Here is a 15,165-nt window from a genome sequence, read left to right as displayed (position 1 = left end):
CAATAAAATTAGAAATCATCTCATATCAAATCAGAATGTACATCAGTTGCTACTACCTTAAACCAGAGATAAAAAGGATGGAAAGAAATCATCTATGTCTATTCAATCTACTTCGTTCTCCCTCTCCCCTCTCTTTTGGACCGAGATGCTAAACATGAAAAAGAAAAGGTACAAGTACAGGTGCAGGTGCAGTGCAGGGGGCAGTTACTTAGATACAGTGTGACTCAAGGAAAAAAGGTGAAAGGAAAAGTGGATATAGAGATGGTCGGAGATGCTGATAGATCGATCAATGAGATGAGTCAGAGTCAGTCAGACTGGAGATGGGAGCAGAGATAAGGAGAAGAGGAGGTAAAGAAGAGCAGAAGGATATCACCGAACAGAGTAACGTAGGATAGAATGAAAGAGAAATAGGAAAGAAGCGTGGACGAGCGGGTATAAATATGAGCTGAAAAAAAGAAATCATGCATGCATATAGTAATACACTGGCTTGCCCGATCTTATACATCTCCCAACATTCTTCTCTATTTATTCAATCACATATGCTTCCTGTTCTTCGATATTCCAATGCTGCATCTTCCAAACTCTGCCATATGGTATATTCATTGCTTATTTCTCCGTCTGGGGAACAGCATCATGAGCCGCCTTGGGCACCAAGGTCTCCGCCTCAGCCAGCTCACCCTTCTCGGCGAGTTCCTGTTTCGTCTGGGCGTTGATCTCCTGTGCATGGGCGCGCTTCTCCTCGGGGTGGGAGGCAGCTTCGATCTGAGCGGCGGTCACGGGCTGCTCGTCACCAGCCTCGGGGGCAGCAGCAGCGGGAGCAGCAGCAGCAGCCTCCTCGTCATCTTCGAGCTCAGCACCGTACACGTCGGGGTGTAGTCTGAAGCAGTCTTGCATGCCCCTGTTGAGTAGTGGTTCCCCGCATTAGTAATGCATTCAATGCTTATGGTTCGGAAATGAGTATACGTACTTGAACTTCTCAATGCAGTCGATACCCTTAGGCTCCTCAGAGGAGTAGACAAAGCAGCTGAAAGCAGCCTTGAACTCCTCACCGCAAGGTCCGTGAGCCATACCGCCCAGACAAGGGCAGTCCCAGTTGATCTCGCCGGTCTCGGGGTTGAAGGCGCCTTCCTGGCCGGCCTCGGCCTCAAGCTCCTCGGGGGACATCATCGAAGCAGATTCGGGGGAGGGTTGTTGCGCATCATCTTGAGGGGCTTCGGGGGCAGCAGGAGTGGGAGCGGGAGCAGGCTTCTTCTGCTTCTGTTCGCGGATCTTGGGCTTGATGGAGTCGATGGTGAGAGAAGATTCGGCTTCGGCGGAATCGGAGTTAGATTGCGAGAGAAGAGAGACTGCATCATTAGCTAGCTGAACTGGTCTGATGGGAAGGGGGATGGTGTGATAGATTTCTTTCTCTCTTCCGAGGCATGACGGCGAACCGCCATGCATGCGGTGGGAAAAAACCCAGCGGCAACGGGCAACGGCAACAACGTACAGGACGGGGTTTGAGCGAAGTAGGGGCTCGTGTTGTAGTAGTAGACAGCGCCAATGGCCAGACCCAAGCGGGCAGCGGTGTTCTTCCAACTCCTCGGCTTGGAGTCGGCGGGTGTGTTGGTGCTTATCAATCGTCTGGCAGCCGGGCCACGGACTGCGACGGCCGGTGCGCGGAGGATAGCTCGTGGTGCGGAGCGAAACATGGCGGGTGAGAGTGGGGAAGTTGGGATTGACAATTAAGGGAGGTGATGGTATAGAGGAGAGGAAGAGGAGGGGGGTATCACCGCGAGGCGAGCGGCATGAATTGGGCGGGAAACCGACGGATGGGAGTGGATGGAGGTGGACGGGGATGAGAGATGGAGATGGAGATGCAAACCAATTCCACCACCTCGATTTGACGCTTGATGCCTCAGGCAGGAGTATTCTTGCCTGTTTGGGTTGTTCTGCTGGTCCGCCCCGAATTGACCAATCAGAGGTGGGCGCGATACGCTGTTGGTGCTGCCAGTGCTGAATTGCATGGATAGGATGCTTCTCCTCATTTTAGTGTCATCTGGTGATACCGAGTAGTTGAGCTGAAATTATGCAGATAAGAGAGATGTCCCCGGAGGGTATGTATTGAGTCTGTTGAAGTTCATTGTCTACTCTGGTCTGCAGTCCGATCTACAATTTTGACTATATCCAGGTTACACAGTACACAAGACAAGATGTATACTGGACAGAAGATGATGGCACCTAGTATGGCTTCTACACTACGGGATGATACCACATCGATAATCACTAATGCTTCACAGTCAGCATCCCCAGTCAAGTCCCACTGGAGATCTTGCTCCTCCTCTTCGGCCTCTGCAGACTAGTCGAGCAATACATGCTCCTCTTCTCCGCCCCTGAGCTGATCCACCGACTATCCTCCAAGCAGCTGATGACTCGGGAAGCCAACGGGGACACCCTCCTGCACATCCTGGCCAAAGACCAGGGTCCATCGCGACAACTCGCGCGGGCTCTCTTTAGCAAGAAAGACCTGGACGTCAACGTGCAGAACAACAACTGGAAGATCCCCTTAGTATGCGCAGCCCAATACGGCAACCACTGGCTTGTCAAGCTGCTGCTCGAGCGGGGCGATTTCAACAGCTACATGCTGGACTACTTCTACTTTACGCCGCTGGTGTGGGCAGCCAAGAAGCAGGACGAGGGGTTAGTGAAGATCTTGCTGGCGAACAGGAATGTTCGGCCGAATGAGGTAGACATTTTCCGGCGAACAGCACTGTCGTATGCAGCAGAGTATCGGAATGAGGCGATTGTGCGGTTGCTGCTCGCAGATGAGGATGTTGATGCGGAGTGGAGTGATGAGACGGCGCGATCACCGCTGTCTTATGCGGCAGAGGCTGGGAGTAAGAGGATTGTGGAGTTGCTGTTGGATCGCGAGGAGGTGAATGCACATTCGGTGGATTCGTTTATGAAGACACCGTTTGTGTGGGCGGCGGAGTATGGACATTTGGAAATAATGATGAGGTTGGAGGAGTGTGAGTATTGATGAAACTATTTCTTTTCAATCCTATTCTCACATATAGTACTAGTACTTTGTAAGTAGTTGATGATGCTATGACTGAATGATATGCAAGCCCACCACCAATAACCTCTCTGGAAGTATTTAGTCATCCATAATAGAAGGTCACTGAGGGGCAGTAGTGATCGCGTGCACATTTAGTATCTAATCTACTAATCAAGAAACTATATCAGCATCAGAACCCCAAGGACACTCCTATGAACGGAAAAAGTTGTTATCACCGAACTCTACCAAATTTTCGCGGGACCCAAACACACCCCTCTCAACCCCACCATATCTTATCTTCCACTCCCTAGTAACCTAACTACCGACTACTAACAATAGTAAATCTATTCATCTGCATATATCTCCTCTTGAAACTACTCATATACCCACCCATCTATCCATGGCACCTACAAAGATAATGACCTGGGACCCAACCCAATTCTTCCGAACGGAAGAAGGCCTTCCCTCGAGTCCCTACGCCCTGCTCATCCTCAACCATCCAATCAACGAGAGAGCTTATGATGTTTTACAACAGCATGGTATATACCACACTCTATACACAGATGCTATACCGGAAGATAAATACTGAAAAGAAGATAGCACTAACAACCGTCTGCGCCGACGGTGGCGCCAACCACTTCTACGAGATGATGAAAGCGCGGGGGAGAGAGGATGTAGATGTATGTATACCCTCTTCAGTATGCACATACCCTGGGCTATAACTACTACCCCTGTATCTGTATATGAATATGCTATGCATTCATATGGAGTTTCTTTTGCACATCTATGTAATATATTGTATTATACAATACTACCCTACCCTCCTCACACCACCACCACCACCAAATCCTAAGAAACGATACTAATTCACTTAAAGCACCCCACCACCATAATCGGCGACCTGGACTCCATCCACCCAACAATAAAGTCCCACTACGAGTCGCACGGGGTAAACGTGATCTACCACCACGACGACTACAGTACCGATTTCACCAAAGCATTGCGGTATATACGCGCCAATACTGCCGAAATCTTATCATCATCCTCATCCACTACCCACCATAAATACAAAGAAAGTGATAGCTTGTCAATACTAATCCTCGGCGGTCTCGGCGGCCGCGTCGATCAGGCTTTCTCGCAGATACATCATTTGTATTCTAACTCTACTATTCCTTCCTCTCCTTCCGGAGGAAATAGGAATGGGAATGGGAATGAGGGCGCATTATATCTCGTCTCGGAAGAAAGTATCACGTTCATTTTACATCCCGGGAAGAATGTGATTCGCACTCCTGGGGTGAAGAGGGCTGATCTTTCTATCTCTACTACCTCCGGGGGAGGGAAGGAAGAAGAGTATCTACTGGAAGAGAACGTCGGCATTATCCCACTCTCTGGACCGGAGCGAATCACAACGAAAGGATTCCAGTGGGATGTGGAATCCTGGGAAACGGAGATCGGGGGCCAGATTAGTACGAGTAATCATATTCGGGCGGAGGAGGTGGAGGTTAGTGCTGGGGGAGCGGTGTTGTTTACGGTGGAGTTGGCGGGGAGGTTTAAACGTTCATCATCATCTCTTTAGATTATATTATATGGTTTGTTTGCTGGGTTGGTGGATGGTGGTATAGATGTTGGTATTCATTCATCCTAACATTTAGACTTAAACATATCAAGCAATACTACAGCGCCCATCGCCCTCAAGAAGCATAGCAGTAACAGCAGTCCAGTCCGCTGATACGCCCTGACCCGAAACAACCAAGGAGAACTTGGATAGAAGAAACCAAAACGAAGCCAAAAGTCAAAATTAATCAGTCAACACCCCAATCACACCTCTAACCCTCATCATCTGTACTCTGTCCACTCACCACTGCCGCTGACGCTGCCAACTATACATCACTTCCTCAGAATCGCCTCATACAAAGTCCCAATCACTCCAATAGCACTGCCCGCCAACGCCCCATTCAATCCCCAAGGAACAGACCCCTCCAACCGATCAATAGTCAAACCCTGATAAGCACCCCAGAAGGTGAACTGCTCCGTGTAGACCAAATACGTGATAACCGCCTTAGCAATATAAAAGCTCAACGGATCGAAGCTCGCATGCACACCAGCGCGACCGCGACGAGCCTGCGACCCAGCCTGCGCAGCCTGCAAGCTCAGATTGAAAAAGTACGCGACAGTAAAGGGCAGCGCCGCACTGATCAGCGCCCACAGCGAGACAACAGCCCAGAAATGCCCCTCGACCAGAATGAAAATGTCCGGAATGGCGATCTTCAAGTCCGAGAGATGCGTCCACGGGGGCATGGGAACAGTGCCCACGTAATTCCAAGGCACAACAGCCCGCAACACGTTAAGGGCTTCGACCGATAATATCAACGTGCCAAAGGCCTTGACGCTGCTAAGGTTGGAGCGGAGCGACTCGGTGCGTTCGTGCACACCCGTTTCCGACCACAGTTCGCTAACGGACTTGCCCCACGCGGCTGTCTGGCGATCAATCACGTCGGTAACCACGGCCGGCGAGGGCGGTAGCTCCGACACCAGCGATGACATCGTTGGCAGCTGCACGCCCACCACCTGTCCGGGGGTTTGGGGCTCGGATTCTTCACTGTGGGAAGTTAGCGAAATTAAGGCAAGAAACAGTCGCGACAGTGAGAGGTTATCGTGCGCGGGGTATCATACGTAGGCTCGCGCTCCACCTTGGCCTTCACCTGCCTGCGGCGCACAGATCGAGGAGCTTCATCCGGCGTTGGAGAGGCTTCAACCTTGGGGGCTCTCTTGGTGGGGGAATACACGCGCGGGGATTGCGACAGTCGCCGGTAATAATCGGCCAGACGCGCATCGGTTTTGAAGATGGACTCATTGGCTTGGAGATGGCTGTCCAGGGCAGCAGCGAGGTCTGGTTTGGTGAGGTCCTCATAGCTATTGCTTTGTTAGAAGAGAGAGGGGAGAGGGTGTGCGCGCGCGGCACGGCGCAACGCCAGTCATTATGGACATGGGGAGCTGCTTACTCCTGGAGGTCAGTGAGTTCAGCCCATTCTGCAAGTTGGGGCTTGCGCAGTTTCTGCAAATAAGGCAATCCGGTAGGCATGACGATTCGCGCGGGTACGGGATCCACGTTAGACCATGCGACCAGTGGCACAAGTGCAAGGGATAAAGATAGGTGGGTGGGTAGATAGTATAAGGGTATATAGATAGGGAAAGATAGGGAGGGAGGGAGAAGGAAGTAAGTAGTAGTAGTGAGTGGTGGGAAAGGTAAACAAGGTAAGGTAGTAAACAAGAGACAGGCGAACAGGGGAGGAGTAGTAGTACCAGCGAGTAGTAACCAGAGCCAGACTAAGAGAGGGAGTGAATCAGTCGCAGTTCAGCGAGCATCTCGTGAGGTCACAGCGGCGGAGGAGCCAATCCAGTCCGGCTGCTGCTCTGACCGCATCCGGCTTTTGTTTACTTTTGCTCTCCGCGCCCCTCGGCAACTGGCGGGTTTCTCTTTGTCGATCGCTTTGTTATTGTTGTTGCTGCTAGTTACAATCTCTGGCTCTACTCAAACTCTCTTCTCTCTCTTGAAGAATAATATACAATGCTTCATTACTAGCCCTTGTCTAATGTCTATCAATGTAAAAGTATCCGTACATGAGATGATGTCTTTCCTCCTATACACAAAATGCGCGCCCTGAACCACAACCACCCGATCATGCAATCATGCAAGCTCTCAACATGCGGGGAAAACGACGGGAGGGGAATGGGAATCCAATAATTAGAAGACAAGAAGCCGAAAAGAAAGAAAAGAGGAATAACAAAGTAAAAATCATACCACTCCCGTCCGGTCGCCCTTCCAATATAGCCGTCTATAATGCTCATGCTCACGCTCATGCTTCGGTTGTGGTGCGCTCTTTTTTATCTACAGCGGACACCCCACCGTGTGTCCCAGACACCCGCCGATAGTGCTCTATCGGATCGCAGATGTCAAATCTTCAATGCAAGTCAGGAGCTTACCCTCACAAAGGGCTCAAGTCTTCCACCCCCTGGTAAGCTTCCAGTTTCTTCAAAAGGTACTGGTACATGACCAGCATTGTTCCACTTTGAATACTGGTCCACACTCCGCGGGGTCCGACTCCACGGAACCACCCCGCAATGCCCTCAGTCTGGTAGATCATCTTCAAGCCAGTGAAGAAAGACGAGGTATCCAGACGGGGAGCTCCGGGCGGCGCGACCGAGGTCGATGCTCCAGACGTCGAGATGGGTCGCGAGTGGGTGCGCAGGTTGGACGTCGTATGCGATGACGTATGCTGGCGCGGGCTCTCCTTCGTCGACGCAGGTTCACCCGCCGACTTGGTCGAGCTCAAGCTTTCCGGGTTCTGCTGCGTCTGGATTCGCGTCTTGACAACGTCCATCGGGCAAGTCATCACACCTGCCATTCCACCAGCCGTAACCGCAGTCATAATTTCCAAAGGCAGTCCAATGTCTCGCGAGCCCACCCATTCCTTCGCCAACCGTTGTTCTTGCTCGTAGAATGCGAACTGCAGGGCCGAGAAGGGAAGGTCACGATAGATGGTCGCCCGGTATCCGTAGAAGAGGGCAGAGAACCCCTCCTGGCGAACAATCGTGCGTAGAGCATCCGTGGTCGAGCGGTAGTTGTATCCTGAGTTGAAATGCGGGTTGTTGTAGCGTCCCTGCAGCTGCAGCCGCGTCTTCAATACCTCGGAGGGAACGTAGACGATGGAGGCAGCCAAATCGGCGAAGAAACCTAGCGGCAACCGAATTAGTATCGCCCACACATGGCGAAGCCACAAACATCCTTACCTCCAGACAGGTACGCAATATTGGGGTTGATCCCAGAGTCTATCATCTTCCGCTTGGTGAACTCATAGACACCGAAGAAGATGACCGTTCCGGGGAAAGACCCAAACAGCGCCGGCGTCACACCACCGTACAGACCACGGAAGAGTCCCTCTTGTCGATAGATGGTCGCATACGAAGAGGTCATAGAGGTATATTTCGGAGGGAAGTGGGGATCGCCTTGCTGTCGAGTCTTCACCGTATCTAACGAATGCATGAGCATGTCACCGCAGGTACCACCGGTACCTCCAGCCAGCATAGCCTGTTCAAGAAACAATGGTCAGATTACAGCTGAGGTTTACATCCAATCAAGACAAAGCTTGTCAAACAGTCGCACTCCATGAGACCAACAAACATACATGTAGATAGGGAGGCCGAGGCTCCTCCTCGTCCGCAAGGGACGTAGCCTTCTGAGCATTATGGTCGCTAGATGCGCTTATCGGACCGGCGGAATGAAAGACATGGTCACTGCTAGCAGGAGCAACGTTGGGAAACTGAGAGGCCGACGCAGGAGAAGGGGGATCGGTAGACGGTGTCTCTGTCGTCGTGAACAGGCCCAAGACGCGCGAGGTCAAGCTCATTGCAAGGATACCGCAACCCACCGGATCGTGGTGCGGACCAGACCACGGGGGTTGGGATGCGGCGAGCGACTGTGGTTTAACGGAAGGACGCCACCCCGGACAAGAATGGGATGACAGTCGAGAGGAGTTGGGCGTAGAGCAAGGCGAAGGAAAAGGTGGATTCCGGGGGAATTTATGTTGCCAACACTGGTCGGGAGAGGGGAGTTGGGAGCATCGCACCTCTCGATGATAAAAAAGATCTTTCGGGCATCATCGCCAGCGTCCGGGAGGCCCCAAAATTTCGGTCGGTTTCCTGTTTTCTCCGCCGCCCGAGTTAGAATGGCAGCCTCAGGCATCTGTCTCTTAAAGCTTCCGCCGGGCAATCCGCCTATCGCTGCGTTGCTTACGCGCTGACTGAGCCGTGGCCACTGCATCACAATTCCGCGCTCGATCGGAAGTCTAATCGGACCCGCCGGACGCCGACGCTCTCCATAGGCTAATCCGGATCCTACTAATCCCTCATAATCCGGTGGGAAGGCAGAGTACGACAGCCACTAACATTATACTGTCGCATTGGAATATATAACAATGAGACGTATTCAAGGACAGAAAAAACTTGCTGAGACATTTCACGTAACCTTCCTCCGCGTTCTCCCCCCGAGCAATCAAAAGTATCATCCCGGATGTACTCCCAAATCTCGCTTCGTCTCGCCTCCACTATTCACAACCTTTATTGTTCATCAAAGGGCCGTGCTCCTCGACCAGGGCGACATTGCTGGCCATAGAGATTCATTACTGGCACATCAGTCTCAATGATCGGTGTCCAGAACAAACGGCTCCCAAAAATCCTATGCACGTAGAATCACGGGGCAGTTCACCAATTCCGTTGTAATCCTGAACGTCCTGAACAATCCTGATGGCCCTCTATTGGGGCTTCTTCGCAGCACCGGAGCTCATACGGTTGAGATCCGTAGCCTCGTAGGCCTGGCCCACGGCAGCCTTGAAGGACTCCCAACCCTGGCGAACCGCAGGGGGGGTGCTCTGGTGAGAAACCGAAGCGTCGACTCTCGCGATGAAGTGGCGGACCGCCTGCTGCACGAAGGAGCTCTGGGAGTATCTGGCGCGGAAGAAGGCCAGGTAGAAGAAGAACAGCACAAAGCTACCCTTGGAGAAGGTGAGGATGCCCACGGCCAAGCGGAAGAGGAGAGACATCTCCAGCTGTGCGACGAGGTGCATGCTGGCGTCATAGTACTGCTTGACGAACCGTCCAATGGTATCGGCCAAGGGAGAAGGTCTGGCGGCGGGCTTAGGACCGCTAGGAGAAGCGGGAGAGGCCGGGGCACCAGGGGCGGGACCCTGAATGGTGGGAATCAAGTGGGCACGAGTGTAAGTCGCAACATGGAAGATGGAGTAGACGCTGAAAGGAAGCAGGGCCAACGGGATCTGGCGCGAGTAGAGCCAGACCAAAGCCATACCTAGTTACGCTTATTAGTGTCATTGTCTTCGCTATTTGATCGCCATCACTTACCGAGGTACTGGACATTTTCATCACCAGCCAGCTTCAGCGCAATGTTGGGAACACTGCCCTGGAGACGGCCACGGGCAATGTGTCCCTTGTACACCACAATTCCGTATGTCGCAGCAGCGGAAACAAACGCAAGGCGGTAAGCTACTTGTGCCGACGAGGAGTAATAGTTGAACGTAATGTAGGACAAGACATAGCGGAAAACCGAAAGGAGAAGCGTCACATGCCTATGATGCGTTAGCGAATATGCTCGGTCCGACCGTTCAAAGCGAGAGCCGGCGAGGGATGGTCGATGGGCAAGTCCGGCTGGACAAGCATGGACAAGCCCAAGACCGTGATTCTTTTGTATGATGAAACGTCGCCAAAAAGAACAGGCAGTGCGAAATAGGGCGGAGTTATAACCTACCCAGCGAACCAAGCAAATCTAAGTAGAGGAGACGTCGTCAGTACCAGCCGTCAGTTTCGGGAGATGCGACACATACTGCAGTGTTTGAGCCAAAGCCTTGAGTCTCTCAGGCAGAGGCAGATTAGCGGGCGGAGCAGGGGCCATTGCGATCGCTTTCTCGGGAGTCGGATGAAGAAGCAGGAATGTAGGGAGGGTCGTTGGTTAGTAGTAAGAAAGGGCCGAGATACCGGGGGTGGAACGGCGGTGCGGCACTGGAGCAGCCTACAGCAATAGTAGATGAGAAGGAAAAGGGAAAAGGAGGAGAAGGACCGAAGAAAGAATATCGGGGAAACTAATTGAGCGGTGGAAGCAGATGGATATCCACTTGGGAAGGGAGGCTGGGCGGGGACGGCGGTGGGTTTTGGCCTTGAAGGGAACGAACGGCGGTTCTGGTGCAAGTTGGAGAGAGTAAGTTAGTTGCCAGCTGAGGGAAGAAGCTACTACTTTTAGTCCTACTCAGCCTAGTAGTCTCGCTCGGTCAACTGGTTCGTTCGAGCATCAGCCGCACTCCCGTGACGTCGCCCGCCCGCAATGATGCAACACAACCGTCGGTGGGAAAAAGCTTATCGATGTCATGATCCAGGCGAGCTCTTCCCCATGTCGTGTGCATTCTATTCTGGGTAATTGTTGGTTGGTATCCGGATTATTGATTGAACCTACTGATTGGATCTTTCGATCACTGAGGGCTTTCATGCTTAGCAAAATTTATTCCTCATGAAGCATCCAACAGTATCCAAAACACGAGCAACTACAGACGATACTCTAATATCCTATTCTTGATACGAGTAGAATTACAGATTCATCGTGAGCGACAAAGCTGCCCCCACTCTCATTTCTAGGTGTTGAGCTGGATACTGCTCGATTGTTTTGAATTGAAATTACTATATCACAGTAGACATATATCCACACTACACGCTTCTTACTGAATACGCCTTGCGTCGAATGAGCTCTGCTGTCGCACCCAGATGGCCATGGAACAATACATCACAACCGATCGAAGCACCTTCAGCTTCGTCTTGCTTTCTTCGCTCATACACCTCCCGCTTCCATTATCGTATCGTTCGCTCTTCAATAACACTTCAGATTGACAACTAGCGCACAGAAACAGCAGAGGAACAAGGAAAAACGTCCAGAAAATAAAAAGATGGTCAGGGGTGGGTGATCTCACTAAAATGGTGTAAAGGAGGCAAAAAAATAATAAAGTGTACCGAAGACGAAATAAAAAGTAGGAGTACCAGGCCACAACGGGGAATAGGAAATCGGACGGGAACAAGGTATAGCGTAGGCAAAAGTACATAACAAGAAGCGAATGGTGGACATGAAGCAGTGAATTCCGAACCCAAAGCGGTCTTCCAGGCCGTCACCCCGTGCGTCGTCTTGCGATTCCACGACCAGAAGCACGGGAGCATCCAGACATTATCACCAAGCTGGATTCAGCTCCGGTGTTCCGGCCACATCTCCTAGTCAAGCCCCAACTGGTGGTTGGTTTCGGCTGAAGAAGAGAAAAAAGAAACAAAGGCTGTCTTTTCTTCTGCGGTCCACCCGGTCGATAATAGAGTCATTACTGGAAGCAGATACGAGAAAAGTAGAGGTTTGAGGGAGTGTGGGGGTGAGAACAAATAAACACAAGAGAAAAGAGGCGGCGGGTTAGAAAGAGCGTGCGGTCAATCGGGAGTCGTGGAGAAATCAACATAAAACCACCTGAGTGCCTCCGACGACCATCCGTAACCTCGGTGGTCCTTGATGTAAGTCCCTTGGCAAAGGCATCGGGGTACCAGTCATGCGTGCGTGCGTCTAACGAAGCGAGAATCCCTTTCGCTTCGGCTCCTTTTCGATTGGCCTCCCGCTTTCGAGGCGCGCCTTCTTCTCGTCCAGCTCCAGACGTTGCCGTTCCAGTTGGTCCTTCATCTCGCGATGTCGGGCGTATAGTTCGTCTTCGCTCTGTTTCAGCTTGCTCTCCTTCTCTGCGACCTTCTGTTGGAAGACCATCTTCATCTCTGCCTCCATCTTGGCGAGCTTCTGCTCGTGGAGGGCACGCTCCTCCTCTTGCTTGACAGCGGGGTTGACCTCCTTGAAGACGCTTGGGTCCTGGGCCACGCCCATCTGGGTAAGCTTGTCGGAGCGGTAGTTCTCGTACAGAGAGTTGTTGGTGTGTTCCTTGAGCTCCTCCATGTGGGTGCGGATCAGCATCTGGCGCAGCTTGACAAAGTCGCAGTGTTCCTCGTTGTCGACTTCGATGATACCCCAAGGGTAGCTTCTACCGCGCACTTTCCGGCCATCAGGGGTCGTGACCTCGGAGTTGGCACCAACGACAGCGAACGGGACCTTGGACATGATCTCCTGGTTCTCGGCAATAGTCTCCTCATCGTCAAGCTCATAGCGGGGGCCTTCGAAGATCTGGATGGAGTGGTGCTGGATATCGGCCAAGATCTGAGAGTGATTGCATCAGCATACAATACAAAAGGAATGGATTTAGGGGATCAACCTACCCTCTTCTTGAAGTCCACAATCTCCTCGTCCGTCAAAGTGTCAGCCTTGGCGATGACAGGGATCAGGTTGACCTTGGTGTGCAACCTGCGCATGACTTCGATATCGAGGGGCTTCAAGGAGTGGCCAGTGGGCTGGATGAAGTAAACGCAAGCGTGGATGCGGTTGTCGACAATGTTGGTTCTGTTGACCTTGTTCTCGGCCTCCAGGTAGGCATCGTATCTCTGTTCGATGTTCTCCACAATCGGGCGCCACGAGTCGTCGTTGTTAACAAAATCACCAAATCCGGGGGTGTCCACCACGGTCAAGCGGAGACGGACACCGTTCTCTTCAATATCGGAGCTGATAGATTGGATAGAAACGGTCTTAGGGATAATGTCGTGGCTGGGGCCGGTGCGTTCCTTAGGAGGGTAAAGCGAGGCGTTGAAGAGTGTGTTCACGAGAGTCGACTTTCCGAGGCCGGACTCACCTAGTGGCGTATTAGATTGAACAAATTGCAGCTGTGCGTGGTTCCGCCTGTTGGGCACTTACCAACAACCATCACGTTGAAGTTGAATCCCTTGCGGACACTCTTACGGTGCCATTGGTTGGGAAGGTTGGCAAAACCAACGTAGCCGGTCAGCTTCCGGCGAACGACATTCTTCATATCCGTAGCAGCTTGAGCAACAGCCTTGGGGTCCTTGGAGCTCACGGTCTGAGCGTTTCCCGCGCCCATTGGGTTACTGCGCTCAACGAAGGGCGAACTGGGCTTGCTGCTGGGGGGAGAGGACGAAACGGGCGTGCCATTGGCAACCGGTGCAGGGGGTGGTGTAGCTACATTGTGCGAAGCAGAGTCAGCAACTGGTTCATCATCCTGTCTTTCACTTTCGGAAGACAAGCGATCGAGGGCAGGCGAAAACGAATGGCGCTTCGGTCTCTGCGAGCCCTTCTGGAGGAAGCTTGGAGGAGCTTCCGAATCTCCTTGAGAGCGACCATCCGCACTTCGGTTCCTGGAACGTGCCATGGTGGTATCACAACGCGCTAGGATGCCGGGTTTCGGACACGATAGGGAGAATTGGTGGCAGGTAGAAAAGGGGGGTGGTTTCTTTCAAATCGCAGGTTGATGAGGAAAGGAAGGGTGCAGGGCGACAAGCTTACCCATTGTGGAAGTGAAGGGTGTGCAGGTAATATGGGAAGCGAGCGTAGAGGAAGCAGGTGGTAGCGAGCGTCGATGAGGAAGTTCCCCTGAACAGGTAGTACCTTCTTCGTTAGCGACAAAGTCCTTGCAGGAAGCAGTCAAGGGGAAGGTCTGGAAGCTGCAATAATCGAAGCAGCAACGTGGAGGATAACCGTATTCCACGTATGGTCCGTGGGGATGCAGAAGAGAAGGTAGGGAGGAGGAGGGGAGGGGGGCCAGAAAATAGAGGAGCCAGCCTGCGTACCTGGATACTATTATTCACCGGTAAAAGGGTGAGGTTCAGTTCAAAGGGGATGGGATTATGGCTGGAACCCAAGGAGGATCTCAAAAACACAGCTAAAAAAGCAGGTTGTGGAGGAGATGATGCGAAACGAAACAGGTAAAAAAAAACAAAAGTCGGGGAGAAGAAATGAAAAGGACGATGAAAGAGAGAAGTGAATACGTACTGAGGGAACAGGGGAAAGAGGGAGAGCGATTGGGACCTGCGGAGTGATGGGGGTGGTTTAGTCGTTGGAGCCAGACTGTTTGGTGGCCCTGTCCGAGAAAGAAAGGGGGGGCTCTGGTTTCTCTTCTCTACTTTGCTCCAAAACTAAACTAACCTAACTTACTGACTTGACTGTATGGGAAGGCAGGCTAACTAGTTAATCAATCCTTTTAGTCCTGCTGTCCTGTCGCCCACTTTTATTTTATTTCCCCAATGGCCTGTTTGATTGCACACCGTTTGGTTTTTAAATATGACACTTTCCTCCTCTCTCTATCTATGATCAATTGGAGGTTTTTCCCAGCGTTACCTTTTGTTTACACCCTCCCACACTTATCTAGTACCGCGACATTCCGAAGTACAACGGCTCCATGGTCATCATTATTTCACTCGGAACTCCATTGCGAACTAATTAGCCTGGAGTATTCTAACTGTCACTACTGTACTTACCTACTACCTTAGTAACAGGACCAGTGATTTTTTTGTTTTCTTACCGGACATGTCCATAATGAAAAAAAGCAATAAGAAAATCCCCCAAAGTCAAACTTAAAGTCCCTCGAGATCTTTTGGACACCACTAGCTTAATAAGAGATGCGAAACCATTCTTCCCGGGGGTCAGGTGTACT

General features: G+C 51.8%; 7 protein-coding genes across 7 annotated transcripts; 2 read left to right on the top strand and 5 right to left on the bottom strand.

Annotated features, from left to right (window-relative positions):
• Positions 1 to 606: 606 nt before the first annotated feature.
• On the bottom strand, positions 607 to 1,691 carry BO88DRAFT_338878 (coiled-coil-helix-coiled-coil-helix domain-containing protein; the record flags this gene model as incomplete). The annotated part of the gene is made up of 3 exons (XM_025703001.1): positions 607 to 898; positions 968 to 1,346; positions 1,490 to 1,691. The coding sequence occupies 3 exons, from the start codon at positions 1,689 to 1,691 to the stop codon at positions 607 to 609; spliced, it is 873 nt and encodes a 290-aa protein (XP_025563905.1).
• Positions 1,692 to 2,139: 448 nt separating this feature from the next.
• Positions 2,140 to 3,019, top strand: BO88DRAFT_443435 (ankyrin repeat domain-containing protein; the record flags this gene model as incomplete). Its single annotated transcript, XM_025710020.1, has 2 exons — positions 2,140 to 2,223; positions 2,280 to 3,019. The coding sequence occupies exons 1-2, from the start codon at positions 2,193 to 2,195 to the stop codon at positions 3,017 to 3,019; spliced, it is 771 nt and encodes a 256-aa protein (XP_025563904.1). The 5' UTR covers positions 2,140 to 2,192.
• Positions 3,020 to 3,282: 263 nt separating this feature from the next.
• Positions 3,283 to 4,949, top strand: BO88DRAFT_487540 (thiamine diphosphokinase). The gene is made up of 3 exons (XM_025712548.1): positions 3,283 to 3,576; positions 3,638 to 3,717; positions 3,915 to 4,949. The coding sequence occupies exons 1-3, from the start codon at positions 3,438 to 3,440 to the stop codon at positions 4,611 to 4,613; spliced, it is 918 nt and encodes a 305-aa protein (XP_025563903.1). The 5' UTR covers positions 3,283 to 3,437; the 3' UTR covers positions 4,614 to 4,949.
• On the bottom strand, positions 4,652 to 6,364 carry BO88DRAFT_404442 (uncharacterized protein). The gene is made up of 3 exons (XM_025706617.1): positions 6,040 to 6,364; positions 5,711 to 5,950; positions 4,652 to 5,636 (listed from the first exon to the last, which is right to left on the bottom strand). The coding sequence occupies exons 1-3, from the start codon at positions 6,117 to 6,119 to the stop codon at positions 4,925 to 4,927; spliced, it is 1,032 nt and encodes a 343-aa protein (XP_025563902.1). The 5' UTR covers positions 6,120 to 6,364; the 3' UTR covers positions 4,652 to 4,924.
• Positions 6,365 to 6,996: 632 nt separating this feature from the next.
• On the bottom strand, positions 6,997 to 8,728 carry BO88DRAFT_275156 (putative mitochondrial carrier protein). Its single transcript, XM_025702388.1, has 3 exons — positions 8,224 to 8,728; positions 7,829 to 8,126; positions 6,997 to 7,772 (listed from the first exon to the last, which is right to left on the bottom strand). The coding sequence occupies exons 1-3, from the start codon at positions 8,443 to 8,445 to the stop codon at positions 7,024 to 7,026; spliced, it is 1,269 nt and encodes a 422-aa protein (XP_025563901.1). The 5' UTR covers positions 8,446 to 8,728; the 3' UTR covers positions 6,997 to 7,023.
• Positions 8,729 to 9,030: 302 nt separating this feature from the next.
• BO88DRAFT_404438 (uncharacterized protein) lies at positions 9,031 to 10,571 on the bottom strand. Its single transcript, XM_025706616.1, has 4 exons — positions 10,432 to 10,571; positions 10,356 to 10,373; positions 9,953 to 10,176; positions 9,031 to 9,899 (listed from the first exon to the last, which is right to left on the bottom strand). Exons 1-4 carry the CDS (start codon positions 10,497 to 10,499, stop codon positions 9,349 to 9,351), a joined length of 861 nt encoding a protein of 286 aa, XP_025563900.1. The 5' UTR covers positions 10,500 to 10,571; the 3' UTR covers positions 9,031 to 9,348.
• Positions 10,572 to 12,188: 1,617 nt separating this feature from the next.
• Positions 12,189 to 13,884, bottom strand: aspB (septin AspB; the record flags this gene model as incomplete). The annotated part of the gene is made up of 3 exons (XM_025708796.1): positions 12,189 to 12,824; positions 12,884 to 13,350; positions 13,413 to 13,884. 3 exons carry the CDS (start codon positions 13,882 to 13,884, stop codon positions 12,189 to 12,191), a joined length of 1,575 nt encoding a protein of 524 aa, XP_025563899.1.
• Positions 13,885 to 15,165: the final 1,281 nt, after the last annotated feature.

Source organism: Aspergillus vadensis, assembly GCF_003184925.1.
Source record: "Aspergillus vadensis CBS 113365 unplaced genomic scaffold BO88scaffold_9, whole genome shotgun sequence".
Taxonomy (NCBI): Eukaryota; Fungi; Ascomycota; class Eurotiomycetes; order Eurotiales; family Aspergillaceae; genus Aspergillus; species Aspergillus vadensis.
This window is presented reverse-complemented; position numbering and strand designations above follow the sequence as displayed.